The sequence below is a fragment of the Fusarium solani genome (genome assembly GCF_023522795.1).
Source record: "Fusarium solani strain SB1 chromosome Unknown bctg00000001, whole genome shotgun sequence".
In the NCBI taxonomy this organism is placed as follows: Eukaryota; Fungi; Ascomycota; class Sordariomycetes; order Hypocreales; family Nectriaceae; genus Fusarium; species Fusarium solani.
The window spans coordinates 4430144-4458015 of record NW_027072156.1 but is presented as its reverse complement, the minus strand read 5'-3'; the positions used below and the strand labels follow the sequence as shown (position 1 = coordinate 4458015).

The window sequence follows — 27872 nt, the reverse complement described above, 5'->3', positions numbered from 1 at the left end:
TTCCACTGTCCAAGAGGCCAGATGCCGTCAGCACTGTAAAGTGCCTGACATCCGCTGCAGCTTTGGGTGAGTGGGTGCTGGGGTCTAGTGGACTCGGCAGTGGTTTAGTGGCGTTCGAGATGGCATCAATGCGGGGAAGGGTGTGGCTAGTCTGCGACGAGTTTAGTCGAGTTTTGTTGAAGATGATGGGAGATTAATTAATAGAATGTGTCTTTGAGTGGTACAAGAGCATACATGTTCAGTATGTACATTCACGCCGAAAACGTGTCGCCGCCATTCTCCAGATACTCCGTCTCCTCCGCCGTTGGCTCCCTCCCCAACGCCTTGTTCCGGTGAGGATATCGTCCAAACTTCTCGATAATCACCTGGTGCTTCTTTTCAAAATCGACATTGATCTTGCCGAATGTCTTGGCAGTCTCGGGGTCCGCCTGAGCAACTTCTCGAGCCTTCTTCTCATATTCGTTTGCACCGCCGGTGCCCTCCAGAAGGCTCAGGATGTCCTGCTGCATGCGTTCATACCCCGACACAGCCTTTTCATGGGCTGACACATCCTCGGAGTGCATGAGGGGCATGTAGAGCCAGTTGCGGTGGGAGAATTGCCATCGTAGCTCGGGAGCATTGTAAGGGAGGCCTTCTTCGAGAGCCTTCAGCGTGAGCTGCACTGCGAGGGGATCGAAGAAGGTAAAGCAGATGGCTGCCTCAGCACCGCGGTAGCAGTTGCGGGGGATCTGGTCCAACAAGATGACCAGACTCAGCCAGTCCAGAGGGTCACGTGGCTGGGCGACGGCCAGAATGTCCTCTACTGAGGTGATCCCCGCGGCCTTGATGGCTTCAAGAATGGGGCTGAACCGAGCACTAAGGCCGTGAGTTTATGAACCAATTGGTGATGGGGGAGTGACTTACACGCAGACATCGTCAAATTCCTTTCCGCCAAAGAACCACCGGCGTTGATTCTCGGCTCGAGGAATAGCTCGATCGGCCTCACTCGTCAGATGCTCAAACCAAAAGGCCCGCAGTTCCTCGAGCTTATTGTGGGTGAGGTGGCCTTTGAGACCGTCAAGGTTTCTCGCAGCTTGAGAGTCCATGTTTATCGACAGCTTCCGGGCCGATGAGCTGAATGTGTTTGTCCCGGCAAAGTAACGATGGTACACCCTCGCTGGCAACGAACTCGAGGAAGACAGCTGGGACAGAGCGAGTCGATGATCTGAAACCCACTCAGCACTTAGATAGCAGAATAGTATAAAGAACAACCAACATGCTACACGACGTGCTGGGCCACGCGCAGCGGCCGATGCTCTCACCAAGGCTCTCATGATGAAGGTTGATAGAGGGAGATGACAACTCACCTGAGATTTTCGAGACGCCCCGACTCTTGACTTTCAAGTGCAACGAAGCAAGAGAGTTTAGAGCCGGGAAACCAAGTCAATTAAATTAACTCGCTGATGAGTAATGACATCAAGCTAGCGATTGGATTTGTTAAAATGCGTCCAGCTCGGCGTTCGCTCATTACCCGACTTCCGATCGGATCCACTTCCCCCGGATCATCGGGCGTCCGAGGTTGGATCCGGAGCATGCTCCGTTTTGATTGCCTGATTGAGTCAGCTGAAGCCGGAGTAAGACGGCGGGTACCGGAAGCATACTGAGTCTTTACGGGTCAAGTTTGGCCAGTACGCATCTGCATTGCGGTGTTGTGTGGTATTGGGTTTGTCCAAATGGCCTCTCTCAAGGTAGCGGCTCAACATTTTCACGACCTGATACGTAACGGTCGGACTGAGGTTCGTCACTCATCGGCCCTACCCAGAACACAATAGCCTTATAACACCCGCCGTGGTGAGACCATGGACCCATTGAGCTTGAAAGTCTGAAATATGCAGTCGATAAGGAACGGACCTTTGGCAAGTGAATTTACTGTGTTGTGGTTGATGCAACTTGTTCTTATTGTAGCTCGAGCTCGATGATGTTCGACTCAAAAGTTACAGGGCGGCTAAGATAATGCCAGCTATACCTGTCTATGAGCTTCATCGTCCCGCGTCTTGTTTTTGCCCATACCCCTTCCCAGTTGCCCTTCATTTGCATCTTAACCTTATCGGCCACAAGCAGCACCTTGGTCCATTCCTTTTTCCGTGTAGGGTTCTCGGCCAGTATCGTGACGGTGTCAGATATGGCCATTCCAGGGCTGAGTTCGATAAATGTCCAATTCGAAGAGTGAAAACTCTCTGATCTTGGTGGCAGAACTCGGTTCCCGAAATTCACGATCGACAGGTTGTCGGGGGTGATGTGGAAGAGCCCTGGACCGAAAGCTTCAGGATCCAGTGGTGTGCTGTCATTTATAAACGTTATCGGCATGGTACTGTTGTTCTTTATTTCGACCTTGATGGTGAGGGGAGACTTGCTGACTTGCTCGATGGTGACGGCGAGGTTGCGCGCTACTGCCTCGGCCTCCTCCTTACGCCAGATCCGCTTCATCGTTTGTTCCCGGATCCATCTCTCATCGTGTTCGAAAAACCGCCAAGTTGGCTTGGGTATTAGCCTGCATACCAAAGCTCCTGGTGACTCTGAATGTAATGGCAGCGCCCAAGCATGGCTTTCGAGCAGCCCGACCAAGACGAGCAGCAGGAACAGCAACCGAAGTCCGGATGGGCAAGTCATGGTCGCTTGTGACGATGTGGCTGTTGATACATTTATGATGAATAGTACCCAGGGAGGGGGAGGATATGAAAGATGGAGCAATGGTGACTCCAATGCGTGCCGCTGGCGATGGGACATTTGGCGAGTATTTAAGCCCAGGACAAGGGCATAAGGGCCGCTGGGGCAAGCGAATCGATGACACATGAGAAGGAGGTATAATGATGTTCTCGGTCCTTTTGAATACGGAATGTCTACCCTTCTCTGCTAAGTGCGTGACGTTCTTCTGGTATTTGTCTACCCATGCGATGGGGGGTTTGGAGCAGACTCGTCAAACTGCAGTCTAAAGCCAGGCATAGGCAAAGTATAACATTAGGTGATAACAGATATGTATTACTTAATAGTTGTATAGCTCTAATAGAATCTTGTCATTGTGTTATAGCTCTATTATTATAGAAATCTCTTATAATGAGAAGATATTATGTTGATTTCTTACCCTAACGCCAGAATTTGCCTCACCACCGTGAAGCAACTCAAGCGTCACAATGCCCTAGACCCTCTTTCGACGGCGCAGGTGCAAGAGAACTATCGAGATGTACATGCTTCCGAGTTACAAACGGCCTGTTGCAGGTTCTTTCCCCCTCAAGCCAGACTGCACTTCGCTGCTCGTGCACGCAGTGCCAAAACCTAAATCTCCTCATAAAGCCTTATCAGAAAGCTTGACCCTCCCCTTCAAATACTAATAAGTAGATCATCAAAGATCATCAATGTTTTTATAAATTCTTTATTTAGAGACGTGCGGCCACGTCACCACCCGGACGAGTCCCGTCTTGCATCCTGACCACCAAAATGTGGTTATCATCCCTTCTCTTTGCGGCCATCGCATGGCTAATCGCCGTCAACGCACAAAAATATGACCCCGGAGGCAAGTATCCGAAGCCCGGTCGGCCGTTGGCACACATCACCGAACGACATAACACATGTGGGCAAGAAGGGATGGCCGGCGACTACTCAGGTTATATATCAATAGCAATCGAGAGCAAACGTAAGAGCCGCAAACAGGTTCGTTATGTTGCGAATGCTGCTAATCCATACTAGCCAAAGAGAAAATTCCAACAAGGAAACAAGTTCCAATCAAGGAATATGCAAACATATTCTTCTGGTTCTTTGAAGCTCGACATAAACCCCAAGACGCGCCCATCATCCTCTTCCTCAACGGCGGCCCCGGAATCTCGTCCATCTACAGAGTATTTGACGGCAGCGGCCCTTGCAACATCGACTGGCAGGGCAACATAGGCCCCAATCCTCACAGCCTCAACGAGTACGCCCACGTCCTCTACGTCGACCAGCCGGTCGGCGCGGGCTTCTCCTTTGGCAACGCCAACTTCACCGACAACCGAAGGGCGGCCGAATACCTTTATCAATTCGTCCAGCACTTTTACTTCGAGTTTCCCCAATACCGCAAGAATGAGTTTGGTATCTGGACTTCGGACTGGGGCTCTACTGCTGGACTCGCCCTCGCTGAGAGGATCCTCAAGAAGAACGTCGGCCTGACGTGGATAAGCATGGGTCTGGAGGGCGAGCTCCCGATTAGACTCTCCATGATGGGTTTGGAGAGTCCCAAGATTGATCCCCCTTCGCAGCTTGCACACATGTACATGTACATGGTCAAGAACCCCTGGCTCCATGTGCAATCAGTCGAAGATGGCGAGGATGCGCTCTGGGAGTATATGGACAAACTCGAGGCAGATCTAGTCGCGTGTTCCGAGAGGAGAAAGCAAGACTGCAAAGAGGAGTTGAAGGGTTATAGGCAAGCCCTCCGCAGGTTAACAACCCCCGACGGGCTGCGGACCGAGTTTGACCTCTGGGACCTCCGAGATGCTCGGCACAATTCTGACAGATCTCGCAACATTGGGATGAGAATGACACCAGCAGCGAAATGGCTGAATAATGCCAAGACGCAAGCACACCTTGGAGTGACGGGCGGGAAGCTGGCGCGCGAACCCATCAGGTTTGAGCCTTGGAACATAAAAGTGCTCAAGCCCTATTCAGAGAACCAAGAGAGTGAGTCCAGAGTTGGTCACTCATCATGCGAAAAAGCTAACAGGGAACAGTCATCAGGTCCTGGAGAAAGAGTCTCAGATACGTCGTGCACTCAAAGATAAGAACTATGATCGTTGGCGGTGATGCCGGCAAGTCTCGCGCGCCTCCCTTATCCATTAGACGCTAACACCTTGAGTAGACCTCATCACGAACCCTCTTGGCCTCCGGTGGCTCTCGCAAAACGTGACGGTGGGGATCAATCGCACGTTCGAAGTTGAGCCACTGGTCTGGGACTCGTACAGCTTCAATCTTGAGCGGCATAATCGGAAGCTGACTGTTGGCGTGTTTAAGAGAGTGAAGCACTTTACGTTTGTCGCTGTCAAAGGGGCCGGGCATGTTATTGCGGAGAGAAGTAAGTATTGAGCTACTGTCCTGTTCCTCTGCTGACACGAATAGAACCCAAGACGTTGGTCAAGCTCTTTTGGTCTCATGTGAGGAACAAGCCAGTAAAAACACCGCTTATAACATGGAGAAAAGACAAGGAAATCATTGAATGAGAAGGCACGCACAACGGGGATAAGGAGAGTTGAGACTTGTGCGAGCTGACCGCGAAGAAGCTATCATGATCCATGATAGCGAATAAACCTGCTGACGATCTCGGCGGCTGTCCGAGTACCCTTATGAGTATGGGCTCACCGGACAGCCTTGCAAGGTGCTGCACGTTGTGTAGCCTGGAGCTGTCGCCGCTGGTTGCACCCTGCTCTACGACTAATTCCGCAGCCTCTAATCACAAGCTACCCAGAAGATCGGCATTTCAAGCCCTGAACCGACCTCAACAGCCTCGGTAGCTTCGACTTCTTCCTCCTCGCAGCTACAGCTGCTCAACCGACCGAGCTTCTTTTCATCCCAGCCGAGGCTGCTAGAGTTGCCGCAGCTCTCCGACTCTTTGGGTTGCCATGCCGGGCCTGTTAACCTGGACGTTACTTTCGAGCAGCTAAATAGCTAAGAAGGTCCGGATTAGCAGGGAAACCAGCTCCGGGCAGTAAGGAGCACGATAGACTTATGTCTAACCCCCAGCCTGTGGTGGTTTCGTGGATAATGGTGACCTTTTACTTTTTATGTAGCTTAGAATTCCTTTGTGCCTGAAAGTAATTAGCGGGAGTTCCCCTAAGACGATAAATGTATTCTTATTATCTTCATCATAAGAAGTTTGATGATGTTGCTAATTCCTACCTGAGCAGTTGCACCCCTTTGGGCGGTCTGGCGTTCTGGCATTCAAGGCTTTAAAATTACGTACCTATACCTAGGTATCATCATGAAGAAGCTTATATCCATACTTATTTCCTCTAATGGCTTTCTAGCTATAATGTGAAATTATCATGTTCCGAGCGACACTCTGTGCTTCCGCTGTAGATCCAGATTTTTCGCCGTCAAGCGAAATTCCCCATATGACGGACCTCGCATCGGGAACCCCTGCAAGTTTCAGCTGGGCGGAAACATGCCATGTTATTCCAGCAGGTGGTAGGTATCGGACGAGGTGCGGATGACCTCTTCCGGGGGGTCCCTTGCGGAAAGAGATCTTCAGGAGCAAACGTCTTTTTTTTTTAAAAAAAAAAGAAGGGAATGAGGGGGGAAGAGGGCCTTCTCCAACAAAGCAACCCCAATCTCATCTCCAAGGGAGGACAGGGATTAGGAGGATGCGGCATTGTGGCCAATGTATGGGGGATTGACTCGAAATCATGCCACAAGGCCTGCTTGTTCCAGGGGACGCCCCATGTTTTTGATCTCGCCCTCCCCGCGGAAAGGAGGGAGAAAGACAGATTTCTGCAGTTGAACTTTTCGCTTATACGAACTACTGCCGGGAGACGAGGCATCGCCTGATGAACACATCTCAGCTTGATGCTCCAGCTGTCGGATCAATCTCTGGTCCTTGGAGTTGGAGTAACTCGTCGTGGTCATGTATCGAAACCTGGTGTCGGGCCTCGGTTGCGTGTAGACAGCCCGCGTGCTAACGACGCCCGAAACCACGCTGGGAGGACCTAAGATCGACGCCGTTTAAGGCTGTCAGCCCGGATCGACAGGCGCTAACTCAAACTCTGTGAGGCTTATCTGCAGCTGCTCTGATGGATGAGCTCATGAAACCGGAGACTTGGTTCCGTCTGCAACAACGTGTTGGCTGCAGAAAGGGAATTTAATTTGGTTATGCAGCTCTGGTAATGTGTTGGTGGCGTCCTGTTTTACTTGGTCAGCCCAGAAATGGGATCCGCTGAGGAGTCGTCGGCTCCCTGGTTATCGGGAATGGAGTCACATTTGGAGTGACGGAATCACTGTTGTGTCATTCTCTGGAAATAAGGAAGGGCGTTTGGAGCAGCCGTATGGGTGAAGACAGCTGTGATCATGAAGTTTGCCCTCTTCCTTTCTCCTGCGTCTCGTTCCTTGCATCTCTCAGCTGCTGGTCCCTGCCACTCTCCCGCCCTGCCCTTGTTTGGCTTGTTTCGCGGGCAATGATGCCTGCTATCCGATGCCTGTTTGCGGGGGAAACCTCTGAGATTTCCAACTGCATCCTTTGACTTGTTCCTCCTGCGAGATGTTGGCCCTTCTCTAACTCGAGCAGTAGCAGACGACGTCAAGGATCTTGATCCGTCAAATACGACTCCCGTTTCCCGCGTCGAGATGGATGGGCCCAGGTCCACCCGGGTATGACTCGTGCTGAGTATTGCGCCCACTTGCTACCACTGAGTAGTTAGTAGCAGCTGTCAACTCCACTGCCTGAGCATGCATGGCAGATGTACTCTATTTCTGCGATGTAATTGGTGAGGCAGCCATTGTGGTCTTGTCCTACTGAGCCTATGGTGCTATTCAACGCCCGATGGAAGTACGAGGCTGTCACGGCATCCACCTGGTGGACACACTGGACGACCTGAACCCCATCTCTGAGGATTGAGCTCTTATTACCGCTCAGTTTGTTTCTAATGACACATCCGAGATTCCTCTTGACGATCGACAATCTCGAACAGGCAGAGATGGGCACTCGCCTACGCTCCTCCCAGACAAGGAGACAGGTGTAGGAATTGCACAGACAAGGATGGCCTCGACAAACAACAGATGCAACCGTTGAGCATGCGACTGTGCTTCCCACCCTCGAACCAACCAACGACTCAGCCGCAGATGCCCCAAACAGGCCATGAGTCCCCTCCCCCTACCATTGATCGTCGCGCGGCCCGCTGGAGGAGAAGAAGCTGCGGATCCGGCTACTCTCTGTCTGTGCTTTGTACTTGTGTGGTCAGGGCCTTGTTTTAAAACAACTGTGAGATCGGGCGCTTCTTTAGCGTCGATGTGTCTTGCTTTTTGGAATATGTATCCTGCCGCTCCCTGTTCCGGCTGCTATTCTTTCATGTTTGCCGTTTGAGTCTGTGTTTGCTTTGTTTTCTCGGGCATCTTTAAGGATATAACGGAAACACTACTCTCCTTCGAATCAACGCCCGCCGACTGCGGGCTCCCGTCGCCATCATGTCTGAACTATGGAAGGGCCCGCTCTACAAACCAGGTCCGCTTAAGAAGAGGCCCGTCTTGGGACTACCGTGGCTAACATGCCTTCCGGGCAGTCTCACCCAGCATAGATGACATGAACATTGCGAGCATCGCCTGGGGAGTTTCCCTGGGTGTTTGCATATTCACGTTTGCAAAGGGCACGCGACAAACCATCAAATCGTGGAGGAGGGGCCGCAAGATGAACCCTTACATTATCCTGTTGTGGATGGAGTGGGCGAGTAGCTCTATTATGAGTGCTATTACCTGGTGTTATCTGCGGTCTTACATCCCGGGAGGCTTCCCATTTTTCTTTGTCTTGGGTATGTCGACGAGCTCCGTCTTAATGACACTTATCACTGACACGGGGCAGTCTTTCTCTGGTGCATCCAACTACAGGCCCTCATCCAGATCATCATCAACCGAATCGCCATCCTCATGGTCGTCCGACAGAACGCGAGAAAGCTCAAGCTTGGCGCATTCCTCATCATCCTCGTTGTCAACATCAGCGTGTTTTGCATCTGGATCCCAGCTCGCTTGGGGGTCAATAAGACGTGGAGGGACATTAATAACGTCTGGGACCGCATCGAAAAGGTCATTTTCTTGCTCGTCGACGCTGGTCTTAACCTGTACTTTATTCACCTGGTGCGGTCGCGGCTTATTGCGAATGGCCTTACCAAGTATGGAAGGCTGTTTCGCTTCAACTTGGGCATGATTGCCGTGTCGATGACGATGGATGTACGTCGGGCTTTTCTGGTGCACTGGGCTCATACTAACGTTGGTTTAGGTCCTTCTCATTGCCATGATGTCTCTTCCCAACGACATTGTGTAAGTCAGCACATCCAAATGCCTCTACTCACTCACCAACACCACGGCAGATACGTTCAATTCCACCCCCTCGCATACCTCGTCAAGCTTCACATCGAGATGAACATGGCCGATCTCATCACAAAGGTGGTCAAGGCCAGCAACCCCTCAGGCTACCCCGACTACTCAGGCTCTCGCTCTCGCACGACACAACAGGGCAAGAGTTCAGGGCGCGGAGTCACCGGCAACAGCAAACACCCAGCATCCATGTTCGCCGGTGGAAACACGACATACATTGAGGCCGGAGCCGAAGAAATTGAGCTCCCGACGCGAAACGAGCACGGCATCCACAAGACTGTGAGGACCGAGGTTGTGGTCAAGCCATCGCGACAATCTCAATACGATGACCCAGACCTGGCGAGCGAGTCAAGTTCCACGAGGCAGCTCAAGAGGGAGCACTTTCCGGTATGAGAACAAGAGGCAAACCGTTTGGCAAAAAAGAACCACTGCTTGAACTTTCTGAGTAATGATAGATGCCAGAGTATCGGCGCCGGAGCTCCCAGGCCCCCATCCTGATCCAGACGTTTGACGCGCCGTCCAGCACTGCTTAATAGTAGACGATACCCGTTTGATTTTTCTTCTGTTTCTTTTATAGATTACGTTAGACTACAGTACTTGTGTAATAGAAAACAAGGTGCGATCCTTTGTCATTGTTCTGGACTTGTACAGCAGCTCCTCAAGGCCCAAAGCCAACTCAACTCTGGGTCCACCAACGAGTGTCAATTAAGCGACTTGTCATAAAATAGAAGTGCAAGTCGATGCAATTGGAGTCTTCAGATCCCGAGGGAGTGGAAAAAAAGTAAGCAAGACGCGATGCCTGTCTCAATTCTTGATCTTGGCGGCCCACAGCCAGCCTGACCCACGAGAGTTTGCGACAAGTCAGTCAATGGGCAAAACGTGGAAGAAGCCCTGTCACATTTCCGGTCATTTTTACCGAGGCATGATCGAAATTAAACTCTCGTCTAAGCAAGGCACCGTAGCTAGCTTCGATGATCGACGAGGCCCGGCAGGCCAGCTCAGGACGGACACTTTTCCGCACACCTGGTCCGATGCCCCAACAAACGATCTGATAGAAAATGCCTGTCATTTCAAGCGAAATCTTGGCAGATTCATAACTCGAATGACAAGACGACATCTCATCTAGACGAGCAATGCTCAAAAGTCCCAGTCATCCGATGGTAATTAATTTAATCGGGATATCAGGCCATGTCTCAACAACCCCGGTGATCGCCATCATGGTTCGACCTTGAAAACTGGATGACCAACGTGCTACTAGGTTCCCGTCTTTGACAAATACGATCAACGTCAATTGGGCCATCTCTGTGTCAACCCCTATCGCAAATGACCCTTCACGCCAGGTTTTACACCACATCAACGCCTGATATCACCACGATCTGGAGTTTGTGTTATTTACTCAATGAGTAGATTCTACTAGTCGTGCATCCCTCTGACTCTCGTTCTTCACCATGCACCTGGTGACCAAGTGCTCCTACATCGTGGAATATCCCAAGATCGCAACTCAGCTCATCCGCCAAACAGGTTATTGTAACCAACGTCATGGAACGCAAACGTATCAACGCTTCCGTTTAGAACTTTGCCTGAGGAATGCTGCATTATAAATGGCATAGCCTTCCCCTGCTCTCACTAGGGGTCCTGGGGATGGACCCGTCGCCACGTTCAACTGTTTGACAGCATCCCTGACTATAATCATTACTGCCAAGGGAGGTATATAGACGAAATTCTCAATGAATTTTGGCGGATTTGTTTGTCGTAGGTACTGCTTGTCTCGTAATACCTCATTATATATAAAAATGGATGAATACTTGTTTGGGGTCTTGCTGATAGGCTTCCTGCGTTTTTTTCCAACAATCGGGATGCTCTACTTGGGCCTTGCATCCTGTCCTTGAAAGTAATGAATGGCTACAGCAAGTGGTGGACATGAATGCACTGGTATCATGATGAATATCTGGCCCCTTGCGAGAAATCTGAGAAGCTTGGAGTCTTAGAACTCGAGCACAATTTCGATTTGTTTCACATACAGTCTGACTATTCAAGATACAATTTGCAACTGGAAGCCACCTATTCTAGCTTCCAACCTCCTAGGAACTAGTAGACTACTCCATGAATCGAGCAAACCAGTCCAGGAACTGCTGAGGCTCCGTCTGGAAATACGTATACCCGTGCCAGCGCTTAGTCGTCCCCTGGATCCAGTGTAGTTTCTTCTCAGCGATAGGAATGCTGTCATACATGGACTGGACGTCCTCAGGCCGTGTGCCAGGGTCATCATGGACCTGGTACAAAAAGGTAGGGACGTTGACGTGCTTGGCGTCGGACGCTGGGGCAACGTAATCGACGTGAAAGCTCGTCTTGAGGAAGAATCGTCGGTCGACTTCCTCCATATAAGAAGCTGGGGCTCCTAGTGCCTGGAGAAGAGTTTCGAAGACGAGTCGGATAGTCAGAGGTTGGGGAGCAACCATGCAGCGGACGCCCTCAAAAGCTTCGGGGTGACGTTTCATGGCGGCTAGAGTTGCGTTGGCTCCGGCACAGCGGCTGAAGAGGCCGATGATCATGCCACTCGTGTCTGGGCGGTTGCGGATATACTTGAGCGAACCAAGAACATCCCGCCACTCGTAGAAACCAAAGAGACCGTTGTTACCACTTCCGCTATGGCCGTGGTTGCGCAGGTCATAGGCAAGAACATTGTACCCAGCGTCGTGAAGAATCTTGTAGTCAGGGATGAAGTTGACATCAAAGTCATTGCCAGGGACGAGCGAGTTCCAGGGCTCCAGATGAGAGGGGAGACCAGCACGACTGAACCAGTGAGGATGATTGGCAATGATGATCTTGTTGGAGCCCTTGCATGGGATGAACCATCCCTCAAGGGGAACTCCATCTTCAGATGGGAAGAAGACGTCCTCGTACTCGAGGCCAACTTCCTCGGGGTAGTGAATGATGGGTGCGAGAGTCCAACCGCGGAAGTCGTCGACCACGGCCTGGATTGTGGCATGAATTTGTTCTTCGGAGAGGGCCATCTTGGTTTGTAGATGGTGTAAGTGGATGATGTTTGTGTTGTGGCCTGGCTTGAAAAGGAGGGGTTGCGTAGGGGCTACCGCGAGTTCTTGTTATCTTGTGGCAATATTTGAATCCATGCGAGACTTATAAGGCCTTTTATCTTCCATCCATATTCTGCCTCTTGGCGCTCTTGATCGCGAGCAGCCAGCCCCCCATAGATCGAATCGCGGCCAAGCTTCAACACCTCTCATCACAATTGCGGTGAACTGAGACTGTAAAGCTGTCAGATATCGAATTGGCTGCAGCCACTCGGCTCAAGGTTAAATCCACATGAATATTCCCGTCGTCTGCTCAGTTTCGTTAATCGGACATGGAGATGGTTTCTTCGCCACCTCCGACGCGGACTTTATTTTTCCACAATCCCGTTTAACTCCAGCCTACTTTCCCCGTAACTCCAACGATTTCACGTCGCCAAGATATACGAGAGATATATAATTACTGACGAATTATTTCTTAGCCCCGTTGGGGATCTCAATTAAGGGTTACTTAAAAAGGAATTTGCCTTCATGATACCCCCCCCCTTCTGTGCGGATGGCTACGTGAGGGGAGGTTTCTAGGTATTTATGAATTGGGTATGAGCAGCACATTCTCATGAAACTTGCCGTAAGTGAGGGTCGAATTGCTAAACTGAGTTGAAAGACTCGCTGGTTGGATCCTGTTGATGCCCAACGTCCTGTTTGCCACGGAGCTATTAGCAGCTCACTTGTAGATATTCGGCGAAAATGGGTGATGAAAATTGGCCATCTCTGCAGCCCTTGACCACAGCTCAGGGAATATGCCGTTATAATGCCGAGTTCTTTGTCCTTAGAACAGCATTCTTTGTCATGATACTGCATTTCCTGACACAGAAACCATGTTCTCTCTTGTTAGGTTTTGTGTTCATTGTTAAATTCGTATGTTCTTTGTTTGCGCAGTGGTTTTTCTCCTCTGGAAAGGGAAGTTGTCGTCATTCTTAACAATGCCTCTAGGCTAACCCGATAAAGAATCCTTCGTACCGCTTTATAGGAAGCCACGAACCAACCTATATAATCTCTTGCCTAGAACCTATGCTAGCCTCGCGGCTTGGCTGCTACAAGACTTGAAGCACCCCGCTGACAAAAGTCATACTCATCTACAGTACAGATGCATTGCATTCTCACGGAAGCCGGCACAGAATGCCGCGATAGCGTGCTAACGACAGCCGCAAACATACTCGGAATCTTGACATTCGCATTCGGCTTGTTTCTATCGTTCACTGCCTTGGTAACTATCACCCGGAACGCTGACAACGAAGTTCGAGACTTGTTAATGGCTCTAGACCGTACCGATGTACATCTCGGTGATATTAACGCCTATCTAGCACAATTAGACATCGAACGAGACCCGGTTCTAAAGGAGATGCGACCCACGGTGACCGGTAGTTACAGGGAGTTCCTACAAGCCCGTGATGATATCAGAGACTACTTGAAAGAATTTGCACCAGAGATTACCCAGGAACAACCGAAGCCATCCAATGGCCCCAGTCTCAACCATGGGAACACATGGCCGCAGAACCCGACTGCACCTTCACAAGCCGGACTGGACTACCATAACAATTCTTACCATTCTTCTCAGGAGCCACGGAGATCATCGTCCCTGTGGACTCGCTCTAAGTGGTGGTATCACAAAAAGGAAACTGCGGCAAAGATGACAAGGCTGGAAAGTTGCAGGCAGCACTTCAACGCCATCCAGCTGACCCTTATTGCGAGGTAAGTGTACGCAAAGTTGATATCTCGTGTTCGGTAACTAACGTGTATGTTAAATAACAGAAAGATGGAGCAGCAGAAATTGTTAGTGGAATCACTGCGTCGGGCTGTTGATGGCCTCACCCCGAAGCCTGCGTACCTCGAATAGAGGTCTGTGACGGTTATGCAAAGGTTAGTCTTCACGACTTAGGACTGGCGGAGTTATCTTTCATAGTTGATGAGGTGATTTTGCCTTTGGCATACTGCGAGCTACTAGTCGAAATGAATTGAAAGACCAGATTTGTATCGGTATAGAACTTGAAAAATAGGGAGACAATGGGTTCACTTTTAGGGTTTGTGATAGGTGAACGATCCGCCATGTTCTTTTCATAATCCTTTGGTGTTCGTGGAATGTCCTGGTCCTGGGCCACCACAGACTCAGCCCAGGGGAAAATCGCGCCATCTGCTGTTCCTGGGTGCATCGCTTCCGATAAGGTTATGAGGCTTAAGCCAGAGGCCAATCTGGGCTTGATGTCCTGACACTTTGTTCCGTAGAGGGTCTAGATCTCTAAACTCAACTTGGTTCTGGAATTTGCCAAGCCTATTGACGTAGAGTGGCGCCGGATGGCCTCATGCGGTTCTGCAAGCCAATCTCTGGAGCGTTGCTTCTTCAATTTGATTCATTGGTGCATATATGGAGATGAGAAAAAGTGAACATGATGAGATATCTCATAACCGTTATGTGTAGAAGCTGGGCTGGAGGGACTGAACTATAGCGGCAGCAAGGCACCTGCTAACCAAGTGTGGACATGAAAACGGGCCCGATCGTTACGCTTGCCTATCCGTTGTGCATTACTATTTGAAATCTAGGCGTTGGGTCATCTACCTGATAAATCTTTTGTGATCTCTTATAGCGTAGCATCTAATACATAGTATATTCCTCATATTAAGGAGTAAATAGACAACCTGTGCCCTGTTCAGGAGTTACCACCAGGAGATGAATATCAAGTTACCTATTGCAAATGAACTCGTTGTACCAAAGCGTGTACGGGTTGTAGTAAGCCAAGGGAGCGTTCAAACTGGCCCCCAAGGCGATGTTGGATGACGTGTTGCGAGATATTAAGCCTGCCGAGACCACAGAGCTCTTAGAAGAGGCTTGGGGGACATTAGTGAAAACGCAACTGCTAATAATCACGGCCTTTGTTGTGCCAAGTTCTTCATGGCTCAGCCATGTTTGTGAATCTGCCGTCTAGGCTGACGGCATAGCACATCAGGAACACGGGAGCCAACCTCAGAACCGTCGTCAGATCTCGACAGCCTGGTCGAGTAGTACCCAATATCAGGCATAGCCTGCATATTAAATGCGGTCAGACCAAGATGCCCAGACGCCAATGATATCAGACAAGCAAATACTATGCACGCTAACAAAAATATCTCCTTCGTATGCCTCGTACTGCGTACGTAACTCTCCCCTTTGTAAATGCCGCACAAACAAAATGACGGGTTGCACAAGAGTGAAAAGCCTCATCCGCGTGCAGCTGGTTTTTTCTAGGCAGACGAAAGCCAAGAGCGACGAAAACAGGCAGGAGAAAACGTGTGAAGCCCTTCCCGTCGTTCGATCTCTGGGGTAACCACACGTCGCGCCTGGTGAGACAAGCCACGGGAGGGCACACGACAAGGTGTCAGATCCTGCTTAATCAAATCGGTACGATGCACGTTTTGGATGTAGATCCATGCGATGAGGCCCCCCTCAAGTGGTGATGCTTGCGGGCTTGGCTTAGTGCCCCGTGGCTGGAATGTCTTGGATGCCGTGGGCTAGCCCGATGACCCGATGCCTTAGGGCTGGCCGCGTCCGGCAATATGAACAAGAGGATCTAGAGAGAAGGCTTGAGTATAAATGCCGTTTACCAGCTTCCAGGTTGTCGATCCATCCTTCGTCTTTTTCTCTCTTCAGCTATATATCTCACATACACTCGCCACAAAAAAGTCACTCGTTGACCCTCCTACTTAACCTCGACACTCGCTACAATATTTCCATCCTTACACCATGAACAAGATCTTCCTCCTCGCCCTCTTGGCTACTGGTGTCCTGGCCGCCAACCGAAGCCCCCTCCTCGCCGTTCGACAGGTCGTCACCATTCCCTGCTCCGACCAAGGCCTCAAGGACTGCGGTACAGGCTGTATCCAGCAGGATTGGACCTGCTGTCCTAGCAAAGCTGGAGGATGTCCTCCGACTGCATACTGCGATGTGGGCGCCAACGGCGAGTACGGCTGCTGTCCCAATGGTAGCCAATGTGGTGGTGATGGCGGTGCCAACACGCGCGGCATGACCAACACCATCGTCATCCCCGGCAGAACGACGACCATTTACAACCCTCTCGACACCGAAGAGCCCCAAGGACCCATCGTGGAGACACAGACGTCTCTCATTGTCCAAGTTAGCCAAACAACCATCGACATTCCCATCTCTCAGCCCAATGGTGGCGGAACCGCCGTCCCTAGCGGTAATGGTGGCTCTGGCGGCTCTGGAGGTGACGGCGGTTCTGGCGATGGCGGTTCAGGTGGTGATGGTGGTGATGGCGGTGCCGCTGGCTCAAGCGACGTGCCTCCTGTCATTCAGACTCCCAACCCCAACCCGGAGCCCAACCCAGTTCCCGTCCCTGGCACCGAGACTGCATCCGGCACACCAGTTCCCATGCCCGTCCCCACACCTGTCACCGTCAACGCGGCCTCGTCCAATGGCTACAGCTGGATCGGTGGTGTCGTGGCTGGTCTCGCCGCTCTACTGATTTAGAGCCTTTCACTAAACTTTGTCTTTCATTTGTCGCGGGAATGGCTGCTGGCTAGTGAGCAGCTAAGGAATGATCTGGATCGTCAAAGGTGTGGCTGCAGCAGCAGTTTCAGGAACACATGCGCTAGGGACAGGTACAGGTTGTGTACCTGATCAGATTTAATTGTCTGCCAATATAATTAATGAACGAATCGGTTGAAGTCTCACGTTAGATCTTATGGGTAGATGCGGGCGGATGATCACCCGTCTTACACGCATACGCCCCGGCATTTCGACGGTTGCAACACTATAATTCGCATCAATCCTGGCAATTAGATGACAAGGAGTCAAGACCTGGTATATGAGACCGTGGGCTTTGCTACTTAGCTCACAGCAACGAACTAGAACCGATGCCAAGTGCGACAAAGGTGCAATTGATGGTGCGACAATGAGTATATTACTTTTACCTAGACAACTCCCGCTTACTCAATCTTGATGCAGACCTTGCCCTGGTGCTTGCCCGACCACTGGTACTCATAAGCCTCCTTGAGCTGGTCCAGGGTAAAGATCTTGGGATCCACGACAGGTCGGAGCTTCTCTGGGTTGGCCTCGATAGCACGGCACATGTCCTCCATCTGAACCCGGCTGCCGACCAAGATACCGCGGGTGGTGCAGAGGTGGGTGAGGTTATCAAGGGACCCGGGCTGCTCCTCACCGACACCGCCAACGAAACCGATGATGGTGATGATGCCGTCAAGCTTGATGCTGTTGTACGACTGCTTAATTGAAGCGGGACCAGCAACCTCGACGACATGATCGACACCGACACCGCCAGTCAGCTCCTTGGCCTTGGCGCCCCATTCCGGAGTGGTGCGGTAGTTGATGATGTGGTCGGCGCCGAGCTTCTTGAGGAGCTCCGCCTTTTCGTCTGAGCTGGTGGTCGCGATAACCTTTGCGCCGGCGGCCTTGGCAAACTGCACAGCAAAGATACTCACGCCACCGGTACCCTGGGTGAGCACCCACTGGCCGGGCAGCAACTTCTTGTCCGTGAGACCGAAGAGGGCGTTCCACGCGGTGAGACCGGCGCAGGTGAGGGTCGCGGCCTCGTGGAACTCGAGGTTGGAGGGCATGGACACGAGACCCTGCTCGTCAAAGGCGCCGACAGTGCGGAGCGTGCCGTGGACGGCGCCGCCCAGGCCAGTTTGGATGGAGTGGCCATCGATAGAGCCGCCAATGTGTCCCTGGTTGAAGAGAGTGACGACTTTGTCGCCGGGCTTGAAGCGCGTCACATTCTTGCCGACTGCCAGGACGGTGCCGGCGCCGTCAGAGCCGGGGATGACGTTGGGGGTAGCGGGGAAGGGATAATGGCCGAGCGGGATGATGAGGTCACGGTACTACGACGTTGTTAGTAAGGGGAAACTTTAACGTTACTGAGGAAAAGACGCACGTTGAGGGACGCGCCCTGGACTGTCGGAACGGGTTAGCTGGGCTCAAGGCATTTAATTGTTGTTCCTGAAACTTACTCTTGACCAAGACCTGGTTGTCGCCGAGTTCAGCCAGAGGCTGCTCAGAGAACTGGAGGGCGTTGAAGCCATCCTTGCCATCCTGGGCGGTGACGTTCCACTGCTGGACGGTCTGGGGAATCTTTGTCTGAGTCATTGTTGAAGGTGTCGAGATGTGATAATGAGGAAATCTCTTGTTTCTGGCTGATGGAGATTACCAGATCCAGGGTCTATATACCTCGTTCCCTTGATCCAGAGTCCCAAGATGCCATAGTTGGATTTGTAAGGAACCTCTCCGTGGAAAGTGCCTTGTTCCTAGCGACTGGGGACTTCCCTGGCGCAACCTCGGCGGTCCGCGGGTCCGCACGCATGGCACGGCCATAGTTACAGTAGCTGTTGACGTGATGAATTATCCCGTAGATCGTTCACCGCGGAGAACAAGCCTGGCAAATGCCGTCAGTGACGGTATGGGGGTTGCTCCGGGTCACACCCTTCCAGCCCGTAACAAGCAAGGCTCCCCTTGGGAGAGTGCACCGTCCCGTCTTTTGTGCTCGATAATCGCTGTGGTTCCCCGCCTCGAGACCCACGTTGAGCCGGACGTTTATGTCACTTTTCCGACTTCTCGGACCCGAGTCGGGATGGTGGGCGGGGTGGTTTCTAGAAGAATTATGCGTTGACAGCTGTTTTTTTCTTGCGTGTTGTTGATCTTGGAGGTTGCATGTTCCCATGACTCGTGCCTCATGCGGTTCCGCTTTGGGTCAATTGGCGGTGTCTGCTGTGTCTTGTGGTGTCTGAGGAGTTTGCACAAACAATTAATCATGACAATGGATGGCAATGTAGGGTATGTTGATAGAGACGATATTGAGAGCTTCAGGTGAAAGTGCAGAACAAAGCCGTCTGCCGTTCCCTCCAGCAATTGACATCCATGCATCAATTGGCGTGATCCCCCTTATCGGGGTTACAGTTGCCCCGCTAACTTGATCCAAGCCAGTTCCATACTCTGGACACATGTCAGCCAGAACCTCGCCCGCGTATAGTTACACGACTTGAAGCAAAGAAACAACTGATAACTTGACCAATAGTTCCTGACTATCCAATCCATGGCTCAGATCAACATCCCGCAGAACGGACTCGGCCTCCAACTGCCAAGCTCCAGTGGATCCTCTGCATTGACGACCCCTCGGCGCACCGCTACGCCCAACCCCGGCCCCCCCTCTGGCCTCGTCGTCTTCTCGGGTGGAAGCGCCGCGAACAATCTCGTCGACGTCTTTGAGAGCGTTCGCGAGGCTAACCAGTGCACGCTGAGCTACGTCATTCCCATCTCAGACAACGGCGGCAGCAGCAGCGAGATCATCCGCGTGTTTGGTGGGCCAGGTGAGACCCCCTCTCTCTCCTTGCATGCAGGTCGCAGAGCTAGACTGACCGGGGCCAAGGTATCGGAGACGTGAGGTCGCGTCTGGTTCGTCTTATTCCAAATGACGGGAGCCCTGAGACGGCTGCTATAAAGCGCTTCTTTAACCATCGCCTGCCCAAGGCATACAATGAGGCGAGGTCCGAATGGTTCGAGATTCTAGAGGCCACGCATCCATTATGGGACGACATTTCATCACCAAAACGCGAACTCATCCGGTCTTATCTTAATAGCTTCAATCTTGAAGTTGTGAAGCGCATGAGACCTAGCAGTCGGTTCGACTTTTCGGGCGCCAGCATTGGTAACCTGTTCCTCACTGGGGCTCGCCTCTTTACTGGTAGCTTTGAGGCGGCCATTTATCTTTTGAGCTCCATTTGCTCAGTGCCAGATCGGATAGCAGTTCTTCCCGCTCTTAACACCAATTTTGCCAGTCACATTGCCGCAGGCTTGGAGGATGGGACAATTATTACAGGCCAGAACGATATTTCTCATCCCAGCGCACCAACTGCAGCTGTTCCCGGGACATCAGCTGGCCTTCACAGCCCGACAGTATCAAGACACGAGGTGTGGGATCATCATCATGTAGAAGATGCCAACCTCCCGGGAACACTACCGGCGTTGCGACGGCCTGCTATTGCCTTCTCCAAGGAACAGGAAGAGGACTTGCCAGCGAGAATATCCCGGCTCTGGTACATCAATCCATATGGCGAGGAGATCAAGATGCCTGCCAACCCACGAGTCTTGGATGCTCTTCGCTCAGTACACAGCATAGTGTACAGCATTGGCTCCCTGTTTACATCTCTCATCCCTAGTCTTGTCCTTCGTGGCGTGGGAGATGCGATTGCCAGCCCCCAGATTAGGAACAAGATCCTCATCCTCAACGGTACTACCGACCGAGAGACGGGTCCCTCTACGGCACCCTTCACTGGCCTGGACTTTGTTGGTGCTATTGCGAAAGCTTGCGCCGACTCGAGAGGTCTACCAGAGCCAGAGGAGGACGAGTACTCCCAATACGTGACGCACGTCATCTACATCGAAGGTCCAAACTCGCCCAAGGTGGATAAGCAACAGTTTGGGCTTCTTGGAATCGATGCGACGAGATTGTACGGGCCCAAGGATGAGACGGGCAGAGGAGGAAAATACGACGCCAAGGCGTTGACACAAGCGCTCGAGTCTATCATTGGGAGAAAGGATGCTCGATCGGATCGGAGCAGGCGCAACACTCTTGTGGGATGATCAAGGTTGGTGTAATAGAGGTATTTTGCATTAAATAGGAAATTCGCTTTGGGTATGTAATCGAATCTGGGCTGACCCGCTTCGGCCGTTCTGTATATCTTCCATCGTCTTGTGATACCTTTCCCTCCAGTGCGCCATGTTGTACAATCCTGTTGTCCCCCAACCATTAAACTGCCACTATCCCATTCCTCCATCTATCACAGAGACCCCTGCGATAAGAATAGATAGGTCATGACGACCGGCCAGCAAGTCGATAGTAGTAGGGCGGCCATGACGGAGCTGAAGCCGACGTAGTTCTTGTCAAAGGGACCCTTCCAGCGGTCGACGAGGGCGCAGGTGCTGAAGATGACGGCGCATCCGTAGAGGGAGGCGGCCCAGAAGATCCCGAGCTTGATGGCGGAGGCGCGGTCTTCGGGGCTGAGGACGACTTTCGAGGTGTCGGGGATAAAGGTTGAAGAGAGGTTGTTGCCCATGGTGGAGGTGGGTATAGATAGGTAGGGATGAAGTTGGAGATGTGTTGGTGGGAGATGGGGCCTTGTGTTTTTTGTTGGTAAAAGTTTGAGATTGATTGAGAATGTAAATTGATCCAGCAACTGTTCAACTCGCCTGCGAGTAAAGAAAGGAATTTCGGATTCTCTCCCAAACAGCGAGACGCCGTCAAGAAAAAGGCCTTCGCAATCCCCCTCCTCGTCACATCGTGAGCAACAGGGGTCTCCCAGCCCGTCACAGCGGACCATGCCTGTCGCAGGCTGGCGTCGATCAGAGGCACTATGCGGCAAGCAGCCAATGAGACGTCTCAGATGCCATCGGACCAGGCCAAGCCGGTCGCGGATTCGTCTTGGTTGGTGATGCGGGCTGCAGAGGGGGGTCCAAGGCGTCCAATGGCCACGGGGGTTAAGCGCGGGGAGAAGCACAGGGGGTGGTTGATGATAAGAATAGGCTGGTCTTGGTGAGTCGATGGGAGGCTTGTGATGAGCCCATTAAACAGACAAGAAGCCAATGGGTTTGCTCTGTGAATTTTCAGGTCCCAGCCTCTCTGGTCATGCTGACTTTGTTCACCGCATTGACAAGAAATTGGTTCTATTGTTTGGCGTCTTGTCTCGCGGTTACAAGCGAGTTTTGAGTGCTGCAAAATGTGACAGTGGTAAAACGTCTCGCCTCAGGCTTTCTCTAGCTTCTCTAACCATTGCCTCGCCAAGTCCGAAACCTCCCACTCGCCCTCGTCCCCTTTAGCCTCTTCCACAAGAGCCTTGACCGTCGGCTTGAGCTCCTCCCACATGCTCAAGGGCACGCACTCATCCGCAAACTCGAGAAGACTCACGATCCACCCTCCGTCTCCCCTCTCCTTCTCGATGAGCTGCCCAATCGGCCCCACCGTCACCTCCGGGAACCTGGCCAGCTGGGCCCGACAGCCACGGAACGGGGGCCAGTTTGAGTCGGCGAGCCAGTCGAGCAGACCCGGAACGTGCGGGCGCATCTCCTCCGCGGTTTTTACGCGTTCTTGGAGAGTGCGCTCGGCGATGTAGTCGCCCTTGGTTTGGGGAACCCACACCGCCGTCGGATCGTCCATGAAGCGTATGAGCGATGCTGCTTCGCTGCGTAGGCCCGTCGCACCTTGGTAGTGCGACGCCGTCGTGTCGGAGGCGGCTGTTTCGGATACGACTTTCAGGGTCGGACGGTAGTGGTGAAGGTCCTCAAGAGGCAGGTTCACGACGACTTCGTTGAGGGCGGTCCAGGCAAGGCAAAAGCCGTCTTGGTCGTTTATCGGTGATTTGATGATGTCGGAGACGGCAGCCACCGTTGGAGCTTCCGTCGCGCGTGATCGGATCGCTTCGATTCCGGGAGGTTTGCGCTGGTGAGACTTGAAGATGGCTTGGCTGGCGGATGAGAGGATCGCTGGGACTCTAGCTCCAAATGTCTCCTCATCCAAGCCGGCGAGCAAGTTGAGGTCTGTCGTGTCGCCATGGTCCCCAGCGCTTGTTGACGTATTTTCTTTCATGCCCTGAGTGCTCATTGTGAGTTTGTCTTTTGTCAATGTTTGTGAGTGAGGTGCCAGTTCTTGGTGTTTAGTGTCTGTCAGCTTGCTGAAGATATTCACTAGCAAAGCACGCCGTCAGAGTCACACCGACCTCTCAGTAAGCACTCTTCCAAAGCCACAATTGTCTAGCTCCACATGCGCATAGGCAGGCAACATTGTGACTCTGCTCAGCCTTGCTATTTTCTTACCTGATCAACCTGGGAATGGACTTACACCTTCCCTCTCGCGCGTGGTAGTCGGGAGATTGAGTTGATGCGACCATACGCAAGCGCACCTCCATCTACTCCTCTCATGCACAAAACGAACATAAAGATGTCTTGTTTTGAAGAATTTGTATTCGTCTATCCTTGCTTCAATGGCACCAGGGACCTAATCCCTCACCATTCGACACCTTCACCCATGGCTACCCTATGCAACTAAACGCAAGAATTTCGAGTGTCAACATTCCATAATGACTTCCTAGATGGATTTCCTTGTCTTTCCATCATCTTCCCTTGTACCCCAGACTAGATTCAAAGGCATCGAAGCACCCTGAAAGGGCTTTGTGAGCTACTCAATGCCAAGTCACCCTTTTCTTTGTTCTGCTCATGAACAACATGGAAAACGATTGATCAATACCATTAGACAAGGATAACGATGCTTACCTATTTTCCTTTGTTCAAGGAACACTTAAGGAACATGAAACCCAGGAACCCTTCCATCCGAATCACAAATCGACATCTCTAAGAAACCAATACTTACAGACCGAGACAATACCGAGCTACTCTCTGGCCAGAACGATATCAGTGCGACTTTTCCAGATATGGAGACTATGATATGGCATCACTATGATTGGGATGGCGTCTACCCTAGATGCGCCAGAGACTGGGAGGTGTATGATTTCTATCTGTCCCTCCCCGAGCTCCAAGCCTCCCTCCACGAACTCTGGGATGACTGGCTCTCGAAGCAGTCCCCAGACTACACCTTCAACCCCTGTTTAAACCACTGCATATGGGTTCTCTACCTTGTAGAGTGCGAGCCTCTCAGGTGGTGCTACAACCGCCACGACCCGAACAAGGAGACTTGGAACGAGACTGCTCATCTTGTCCGTTTGCTCGTGCGATGGCAGGTCGTGTATAGGATCATGGCGCAGGCTGACGATGGGCCCTTGGATGTGGAGAGCCGCATCATCTTTGTGCGCAACACCCTCGCCATCGTTGCCGTCTGGGCTAAACTTCAGCTCTCTGGGCCGGCAGCGATTGGTCACGTCAGGGGGACGTTGACTCCTCCGTCGCTTCGGTAAGTCATCTATCTGCTCGAACTTCTCGATCTCTTGGAGATAGTGTGCTTTCAGGTGTCATTCGGTGAGTGCGAAGGAAGTCAACTGCGCTGACATGGCGCAACGCGGGTCGGTGGTTGAAGCGGATGATGACACTTGACAGGTAACCAGTCGATAAATAATCAATCGCATTCTTTGCCCCTTCAATAAGATTCTCCAGATTAATCAAATATAAAATTCCATTGTAATCGCAAAAAGATGGTCACAGGTCCCTCAGATAGCAACATCCCATAGCTCTCAGGGAGCTGGGCTGGTAAGGCCCGGGGATCATTCGAGGAAGAGGAACGCTCGATTTCACCCCTTCGCACCGGTACTCGGTCTGCATCTTTTACGCATCCGATTCGACCCGAAAAAATCCCAAAATCCTCGTGTCGGCATCAGCCGCGGAACGGCTTCCCATACGATGCGCTGAGGGCTTGGACAGTTCGGAGTTGAATCTAGGACACATGGAATGCCAGAGATCGTTAGTGACCCGTAACCGTGAGGCCAGATGGGAACTGGTCTCGTTGTTGCGTGAAATCGCTGCAATTCTGTGTGATAAGGTCTTTTTCTTTGAGTGCAGGTGATGGGCAGGTGTTGGTGTTGAGTTAGCAGTGTCAAGGACCGTCAGGGGCCGTCAGGGGTTGATATGTGACCTCATGCAGGTACCGCACCAAAAATTGGCGGAGTGGATTAAAAGTGGGTCAGGATTGTTGGAAGAAGCTTCTTTTGCAGATGGAATAAGTTTCATGTACAACCTGTAGCATTACTGTAGGCCCAAGTAGAATAGACACACTCCCTGGTCTCCAACTAACACACTTCAACCGAACCATTATGGCAGGAAGTTTTAACAAGATGAAAGATCTTCCAACTCATCCCATGTACAAATGACCGTGAATAATTGTAGTGGCAGACGATATTAACCCCTTACGCCACTTTGAACAGACACCTTCAATCTCCTCTGTCCCGTTCCAGCAAACCAACGCCAAGATATTAATCTCCTAGTCTGAATGTCGACTTCGTTATAGTTGAGGCTCGGCCCTTGATGGGATAACTGAGCCAGAAGACAGTCTGAATATTGACCTCGAATCCAAACCCGCCGCCGCTACAATAAGTTAGTCTCTCATCCCTTGATCTAGGAGTCCATCATGACTTACCTCCTTTGGTAACTGTCTCGGCGCTCCTCTCATCTGCCCGTGAATAATTGCAATTGCAGACAATATTAACCCCTTTGATATCTTCTCCCATTTTGAACACACACCACCAACTCCCTCTGGCCCATCACAGCAAACCAACACCAAGAGATAAATCTCCTAGTCTGAATGTTGACCTCGAATCCAAGCTCACCACCACTACAAACAGTCAGTCTCTCGTCCCTTAATCTCTGAATCATCCGTCATGGCTTACCTCCCCAATAGCTATCACGGCGCTCCTCTCATCTGTCCAATCTGTTCCCCAGGGCAGATGAGAAGCCCCCTCAGTGATGGGACTAAAACCATCGTTGATTCCGGTCCCGGACGTGCCTATCCATCCGCCGAAACGCCCTTTCCATCTCCTCAGCTTCCCGAGCGTTCCTGAATCGCCGCGGAACATCCATCTGGAACCCATCCCATCGTGGGATGTTCGGCTCGAACTCGTCGCGTCTTCGTGCCCAACGAGGTCCGGGGCTGGCGTTCCTGGAATTTCTCCCACTCACCGTATAGTACCCGTCGTCTTCCTGCTCTTCTTCCTCCTGTCTTCGTAGCCGACGGTGACCAGGGCTGACCCGTCTAGGACCTCGGTGATGGTCATCGCGTCGCGGCTGGTCGTGTCTGTTCCGTCTGCGGCGGTGGGAAGAGTCCGAGTCACTCCCAGAAAAGTTGTCCCGCCCACCATCGTGCTCGACGCAACAACCCCCTTGGCGCCTGGCTGGATTCGGGCATCCTCGATGGCGGCACGAGTGACTCGGGCAAAAGTCGGATCCCTCCAATCGTGAAAGTTCGCACCCGCGTCGCCTACAGACATGATCAGAGCAGAACCGGCTGTTCATGCGGGCCTCCCCGGAGCATCCTCTCCACGAGCACGTGTGCATAGAGCAGTGTCGCGAGTTTGGGTCGTTCGTGTTGTCGATGCATTGTTGGCACCCCTCGGTTATGCAAGTATCTGAGAAGTAATGGTCAGTCCAAGTCTTGTCTAGCTATTGTCTAAGAAGCATGGGACTCACGAGGGGTACACCACCGGTTCTCTGGGATCCATTGGTTGTCACGGCATCTGTTGCATTCCATCACACCGCACTTGTGCTGTGGGCAGTAATCACTGTTGCCATCGACTATGCCATCACAGGGGTCGCCGGGGGCCCGGCACAGGTGGTGGTAGGCACACAACTTCTCTGGATGTCCATTGCCATCCAGGGGTGTGAAGCGCCTGCAGTCTGCAGACCCGCAGGGCTGGTGTTGGGAGCACACTTGCCCGTTCTGGCCCTGTGGGTAGACTTCTAGAAGACACCCGGGCTCGTTGCAGGTGTGCTGCTTGCAGAGCTGACCGTCGGGAACTCGGATCTCTTCGCAGCCTGGCTTGCTGCATTGGTTCTCTTTGGCATGTGTTGCGCAGAACAATGTGACAGAGTCTCGACGTCTCTTGTAGCAGCCCCCCTCCGTGCAGGCATCTATGTATTGTCAGTCTTCACATTCAGACGGGATGAAAAGGGGCACAAACGGTCTGGACAAAACCATCTATCTGCTCCTATCTGGGAGTATTTCAGGTCGTAGGGTTCAAACCTGACGTGACAATCAGGGTCTGCGCATTCGGCGTCTAAGTTGGTCAGCCTCTGTTTCATGAGTCTGGATGGTTGATATCAACGCACGCTTCTCACAGAACTTTTCGCCCTTTCTTGTTTGGTCACCACAGTTGTTCGGTCCAGCTTGACAGGCGTCTGTCATCCGTTAGATACGCCTCATACTCAACTTGGACATAGAATACTCACGGCGATGGCAGAAATAGTAAAACCCTCTCGTGGAGAAAGACCTAGCAGGTTCATTGTGACATCCCTTAGCCATGCATTCCTCCCTGACATTTTGTGTTTGAGCCCTGGCCGGCATTCGGACGAGTGGTTGGGTGCGCCGCATGGTGTCTCGAGGTGCCGGATGTTTGGATGAGTGTCCCTGATGAGGTTATCTGTAACCTCCATGTTAGCTTGCGTGCCGTGGACTCGACACCTCGACAAGGTTGCATGGGCTGACCTTGAAGTAAGGATAGAAATCTGATGTTTTGATCTTTGGTTGTAGTAGCTTGTAATGAGCAAGAATGATAGTCGCCATTCAAGGGATAAAAGTCCTGTACTTATAGTTGGGATGAGGCTCTTCGTCGATAGCCCCCTTTGGCGCCAACGAGACTGAAGCCGATGACCTCCTTCCATCCGATTCTGCCTCTTCAAAACTGGTCAGTGATTCACTGTCGAAAGCGGGTGTTCCGACAGGGCATCCGTCTTTCGGTATGTAACCCCATCCCTGTGCTCTCACAGAAGGAGGCCTCCACAGTTGGCAACGTGAAGGTGGTGCCGATCTTCGGGCTCGAGCATAAGTGAGGCTTGTTGCCTTTCTTCCCTGAAGGCAAACATGTTTCTGTAGCCTTGCAGCTTGGGATGAGGCCGTGACGGTGTGGCTGCCTTGTCTCTGTGGTCTAGACCATGGACAAGCATAGGTTTGGGGCAGAGACACCTAGCTGGGAGTACAGCGGCGTACAAGTGTCTGTCGTGCATCAGAGCTCAGCGTCGGGATAATTGGGAGTAGAACAAGGTGTTGG

The 27872-nt window shown here is 51.9% G+C and overlaps 13 protein-coding genes across 13 annotated transcripts; 6 read left to right on the top strand and 7 right to left on the bottom strand.

The window, feature by feature from the left end:
• Nucleotides 1-251: 251 nt before the first annotated feature.
• MRS44_003495 (uncharacterized protein) lies at nucleotides 252-1085 on the bottom strand (the record flags this gene model as incomplete). The annotated part of the gene is made up of 2 exons (XM_046275387.2): nucleotides 252-855; nucleotides 904-1085. The coding sequence occupies 2 exons, from the start codon at nucleotides 1083-1085 to the stop codon at nucleotides 252-254; spliced, it is 786 nt and encodes a 261-aa protein (XP_046137612.1).
• An 881-nt stretch (nucleotides 1086-1966) lies between these two features.
• On the bottom strand, nucleotides 1967-2466 carry MRS44_003494 (uncharacterized protein; the record flags this gene model as incomplete). The annotated part of the gene is made up of 2 exons (XM_065623231.1): nucleotides 1967-1984; nucleotides 2050-2466. The coding sequence occupies 2 exons, from the start codon at nucleotides 2464-2466 to the stop codon at nucleotides 1967-1969; spliced, it is 435 nt and encodes a 144-aa protein (XP_065479303.1).
• Nucleotides 2467-3474: 1008 nt separating this feature from the next.
• On the top strand, nucleotides 3475-5640 carry MRS44_003493 (uncharacterized protein; the record flags this gene model as incomplete). The annotated part of the gene is made up of 5 exons (XM_046273564.2): nucleotides 3475-3670; nucleotides 3724-4689; nucleotides 4868-5080; nucleotides 5125-5134; nucleotides 5508-5640. The coding sequence occupies 5 exons, from the start codon at nucleotides 3475-3477 to the stop codon at nucleotides 5638-5640; spliced, it is 1518 nt and encodes a 505-aa protein (XP_046137610.2).
• Nucleotides 5641-8178: 2538 nt separating this feature from the next.
• MRS44_003492 (uncharacterized protein) lies at nucleotides 8179-9614 on the top strand (the record flags this gene model as incomplete). The annotated part of the gene is made up of 6 exons (XM_065623230.1): nucleotides 8179-8215; nucleotides 8274-8519; nucleotides 8570-8934; nucleotides 8984-9024; nucleotides 9075-9468; nucleotides 9537-9614. The coding sequence occupies 6 exons, from the start codon at nucleotides 8179-8181 to the stop codon at nucleotides 9612-9614; spliced, it is 1161 nt and encodes a 386-aa protein (XP_065479302.1).
• Nucleotides 9615-11177: 1563 nt separating this feature from the next.
• On the bottom strand, nucleotides 11178-12095 carry MRS44_003491 (uncharacterized protein; the record flags this gene model as incomplete). Its single annotated transcript, XM_046273563.2, has 1 exon — nucleotides 11178-12095. The coding sequence occupies one exon, from the start codon at nucleotides 12093-12095 to the stop codon at nucleotides 11178-11180; it is 918 nt and encodes a 305-aa protein (XP_046137608.2).
• Nucleotides 12096-13257: 1162 nt separating this feature from the next.
• On the top strand, nucleotides 13258-14007 carry MRS44_003490 (uncharacterized protein; the record flags this gene model as incomplete). Its single annotated transcript, XM_046279359.2, has 2 exons — nucleotides 13258-13862; nucleotides 13923-14007. 2 exons carry the CDS (start codon nucleotides 13258-13260, stop codon nucleotides 14005-14007), a joined length of 690 nt encoding a protein of 229 aa, XP_046137607.2.
• A 1878-nt stretch (nucleotides 14008-15885) lies between these two features.
• MRS44_003489 (uncharacterized protein) lies at nucleotides 15886-16632 on the top strand (the record flags this gene model as incomplete). The annotated part of the gene is made up of 1 exon (XM_046279358.2): nucleotides 15886-16632. The coding sequence occupies one exon, from the start codon at nucleotides 15886-15888 to the stop codon at nucleotides 16630-16632; it is 747 nt and encodes a 248-aa protein (XP_046137606.1).
• A 458-nt stretch (nucleotides 16633-17090) lies between these two features.
• Nucleotides 17091-18267, bottom strand: MRS44_003488 (uncharacterized protein; the record flags this gene model as incomplete). Its single annotated transcript, XM_046273562.2, has 3 exons — nucleotides 17091-18002; nucleotides 18056-18075; nucleotides 18132-18267. 3 exons carry the CDS (start codon nucleotides 18265-18267, stop codon nucleotides 17091-17093), a joined length of 1068 nt encoding a protein of 355 aa, XP_046137605.1.
• A 943-nt stretch (nucleotides 18268-19210) lies between these two features.
• Nucleotides 19211-20757, top strand: MRS44_003487 (uncharacterized protein; the record flags this gene model as incomplete). The annotated part of the gene is made up of 2 exons (XM_046272035.2): nucleotides 19211-19484; nucleotides 19544-20757. 2 exons carry the CDS (start codon nucleotides 19211-19213, stop codon nucleotides 20755-20757), a joined length of 1488 nt encoding a protein of 495 aa, XP_046137604.2.
• Nucleotides 20758-20954: 197 nt separating this feature from the next.
• MRS44_003486 (uncharacterized protein) lies at nucleotides 20955-21230 on the bottom strand (the record flags this gene model as incomplete). The annotated part of the gene is made up of 1 exon (XM_046275386.2): nucleotides 20955-21230. The coding sequence occupies one exon, from the start codon at nucleotides 21228-21230 to the stop codon at nucleotides 20955-20957; it is 276 nt and encodes a 91-aa protein (XP_046137603.1).
• A 686-nt stretch (nucleotides 21231-21916) lies between these two features.
• On the bottom strand, nucleotides 21917-22771 carry MRS44_003485 (uncharacterized protein; the record flags this gene model as incomplete). Its single annotated transcript, XM_046275385.2, has 1 exon — nucleotides 21917-22771. The coding sequence occupies one exon, from the start codon at nucleotides 22769-22771 to the stop codon at nucleotides 21917-21919; it is 855 nt and encodes a 284-aa protein (XP_046137602.1).
• Nucleotides 22772-23597: 826 nt separating this feature from the next.
• MRS44_003484 (uncharacterized protein) lies at nucleotides 23598-24077 on the top strand (the record flags this gene model as incomplete). The annotated part of the gene is made up of 1 exon (XM_046280829.1): nucleotides 23598-24077. The coding sequence occupies one exon, from the start codon at nucleotides 23598-23600 to the stop codon at nucleotides 24075-24077; it is 480 nt and encodes a 159-aa protein (XP_046137601.1).
• A 1358-nt stretch (nucleotides 24078-25435) lies between these two features.
• On the bottom strand, nucleotides 25436-27108 carry MRS44_003483 (uncharacterized protein; the record flags this gene model as incomplete). The annotated part of the gene is made up of 6 exons (XM_065623229.1): nucleotides 25436-25444; nucleotides 25500-25689; nucleotides 25789-26086; nucleotides 26296-26736; nucleotides 26787-26817; nucleotides 27055-27108. The coding sequence occupies 6 exons, from the start codon at nucleotides 27106-27108 to the stop codon at nucleotides 25436-25438; spliced, it is 1023 nt and encodes a 340-aa protein (XP_065479301.1).
• Between the last annotated feature and the right edge of the window lie 764 nt (nucleotides 27109-27872).